Genomic DNA, 3183 nt, shown 5'->3' on the forward strand with positions numbered 1-3183 from the left:
CCTTGTTTGCAAACATTGTGTCGAGCTTAAGTCCAGCTCAAATTTTGGGTCGAGCCAAAGTTTTTGTAAATTTTTGGGTCCAGCTATAGTCTTTTGCGAAAAATCTGAGTCGAGCTAAAGTTGAGAATGACTTAGAGTCCAGCTAAAATCTTTTCATAGCTCAAATGAGTCGAGTATGGTCTTTTCATTGTACATTTGGGTCGAGCATTGTCTTTTCATAAGTCTGTACCTAGACCTGGGTAATATTTTTTCCCAGTTAAACGAGATGTTCTGTTAGTGAGTCTGCGTTGAAAGTTTTAAAATATTTTGATGTAAGTTTCATTTTAACATCACTTCATTTATGAGCTCTTCGTCCACCCTCATGCAAAACATGCCTCTGATATGTTTCATGTATTACTCTGTTTCCCATTCACCATGTCCACCCGACAGGTATGCCGTGATCTTGAATGTATCTATCCAACCAATCCTCCAGGGGTTTGTAGTATTCAAGAGTTGGCTTTGTATTCACATAATCATCCCCAGTGAAATCCTGAACAATATCAGCATGCAATTATTTGTTCACTATCCAGTATTGTATCCTGGTACTTCAGTTGCAAAGAGATTTGTTTTCATAATAGTTATAATTTTCAAGTATGCCATAACCCAGCTAATCAACAAATAATAATTTCAATTTAGTAGGAATTGCTGAAAGAAAGAAATAAAAACAAAAGAAAGCAATGATGCTATCTATAATAACGGTGAAGTTCAACTTATATCTGGATCAGCTAAAATCAAAATCAACCAAAAGTTGATTGTTAATTTAATCGTTTAAAATATGACGATGAACTTATCATATCTCATATGCATACCCTTCTTACAGATTACAGGCAGGGCAATTTTGTTAGACCTGATCTACGATCTTACAAGATAAATTTTATCACATTCTTCAAGTTTGTTCGTTTGCAGTGAAAGACAAGAATTGCGGAACAAAATGAATGAGTTCATGAACTTTTGTTTTGGTGCTTTATCAAATTTTGATAAGACGGGGTTTTATGCTTAGGTTTATGTTTGATTTTTAGCTTTAGTTGCTTAGTTTTAAGTAACTTTTGGAATTGATTGATTCTACAAAGATCATCAAATCTGGATGATATATGAAAATTTGGATTTCATTCTTGGATCATATATGATTTCTTTGGTTTCACAGAAGGATCGTAGAAAAAATCGAATATGGACAGTATCATATATGATTCCTTGTATGAAATCAAAAAAACTTCAACCAGGGTAAGCATTTTACCTTCAATTGACTCTTCCAGTCGACAGAACTTCCTTTCTTCAACATCTCTCTCAACTTTTCCGTCATTTCGGGTTTCCCACTAATGTCACAATCCGTCCAATCACTATAATCCTTGTTTTTACCCACACACATAGCTTTGAGGAACTGAAACTGAAGTGGCACTGCAATCAAGTATGTCGAAAACAGTGGGAACATACTCGACAAGTGTCTGAAGGCTCCAATGTCAAAGTACTCCTCGCCCCTATTTTTGCCATCCGGGGTTGTTAAGCCCTAAAATAAACTTTTAAAAATTCTTGTTCAACAAATATCTGTTCATCTTTTTTATATCAAATTTTTGTTGAAACTCTTAACCATTTCCATTTACCCAAAACAGTTTGAGTATGACCTTTGACAAGAGCGTCCCAGACAAAGCTTCTTAAAGTGATAATATTTTTTCAGAGTTTTTTCATTATCAATAATTCTTCAAAATTGATCGCCATCCATTTAATTCCAAACAATGTTGCTTTTTTCTCTTTTACTCTCCAATATATCAGATTCTCTTCGAAACTACAATGTTAAATTTTCTTCGAAACTACAATGAGGAAGAGACCCATTTTTGCAAAATACGCAATGGGTGATTAATCCGGCGTAGACATCTGATGGATACCCCAGTGGTTGTGGAATTTTTATCGTGTAAGATCTGATAAGATGCTGACTAAGAATTTATATCTTGTAAGATCTGCTCTGATCTTACACGATAACAATTCCTATTATCAGAACTTACACGATAAAAATTCTGTTAAGAGGAATTTTTATCGTGTAAGATCTCATAGGACATCTTATAAGATAAACATTCCTCTTATCAGAATTTTTATGGTGTAAGATCTGATAAGACATTTTATAAGATAAACATTCCTCTTACCAGAATTTTTATCGTGTAAGATCTGATAAAACGGAATTTTTATCGTGCAAGATCTGATAAGACGGAATTTGTATCGTGTAAGATCTGATAAGACGGAATCTTTATCGTGTAAGATCTGATATGACACATGTTAGCAAATTAAGTATTACACAAATCTAATACCCCAGTGATTCCGGAATTTTTACCATGTAAGATCTGATCAGAAGCTGACTAAGAATTTTAATCTTGTAATATCTTGGAAGATCTTACGCGATAAAAAATTTTTAGTCAGCATCTCACATGATAAAAATTCTGCTGACAAGAACCTTTATCGTGTAAGATCTGATAAGACAACTTACAAGATAAAAATTCGCCTGATCAGAATTTTTATCGTTTAAGATCTGATAAGACGTCTTATAAGATAAAAAAATCCGCTTATTAGAATTTTTATCGTGTAAGATCTGATAAGACGGAATTTTTTATCGTGTAAGATCTGATATGACATGTTTTAATGATTTCAATTTAACCGTATAACGTAATCAAGCTCCTATGAAAGTAAAAAATAATCGGTCAGCTAACCAATTTTGAAACAAAAAACGTTTGTTGATTCTGTTTTGGCGGCAGTTTTATTGTGAGTTGTAACGGGGTACTATGTCTAAACTTAGCAGTCCAAGATAGTTTTGGTCTTTGAAGAAAAATTTTCAGCCTAGTTTGATAATCAGCGCTTCGGAGAAAGCCCCTGTCACTCAAATAATCTTTTTTACGATATCTTATAAGTCTTAAAAGACAGTATAAGATATTTTTCTCTTTGTTGCTCTGACACTTAAGTGTTGCATGCTGTAGCTTTTCGGCTACTGCATGAGAGCAACTCCGAATTATCTTCAATGTGAAGAACATGCCATACTTCAAGATTTTTTGGCGTATGAAATCTGATAAGACGGAATCTTTATCGTGTAAGATCTGATAAGACGGAATTTTTATCGTGTGAGAACTTATAAGATGAATTTTTACCGTGTAAGAACTTATAAGA

General features: G+C 33.6%; 1 protein-coding gene across 1 annotated transcript in view; it reads right to left on the minus strand.

Moving 5' to 3' along the window:
- Positions 1-282: 282 nt before the first annotated feature.
- Positions 283-3183, minus strand: part of LOC142354147 (angiotensin-converting enzyme-related protein-like) — a 51788-nt gene continuing 48887 nt past the window's right edge. Inside the window, exons 10-11 of the mRNA XM_075406413.1 lie at positions 1274-1543; positions 283-529 (exon numbers count right to left, since the gene is read on the minus strand). Of these exons, the coding sequence (XP_075262528.1) occupies positions 410-529; positions 1274-1543 (390 nt within the window). The 3' untranslated portion in view covers positions 283-409. The remainder of the gene's footprint in view (positions 530-1273; positions 1544-3183) is intronic.

Source organism: Convolutriloba macropyga, chromosome 15 (genome assembly GCF_964194025.1).
Source record: "Convolutriloba macropyga chromosome 15, txConMacr16.3, whole genome shotgun sequence".
Classification (NCBI taxonomy): domain Eukaryota; kingdom Metazoa; phylum Xenacoelomorpha; order Acoela; family Convolutidae; genus Convolutriloba; species Convolutriloba macropyga.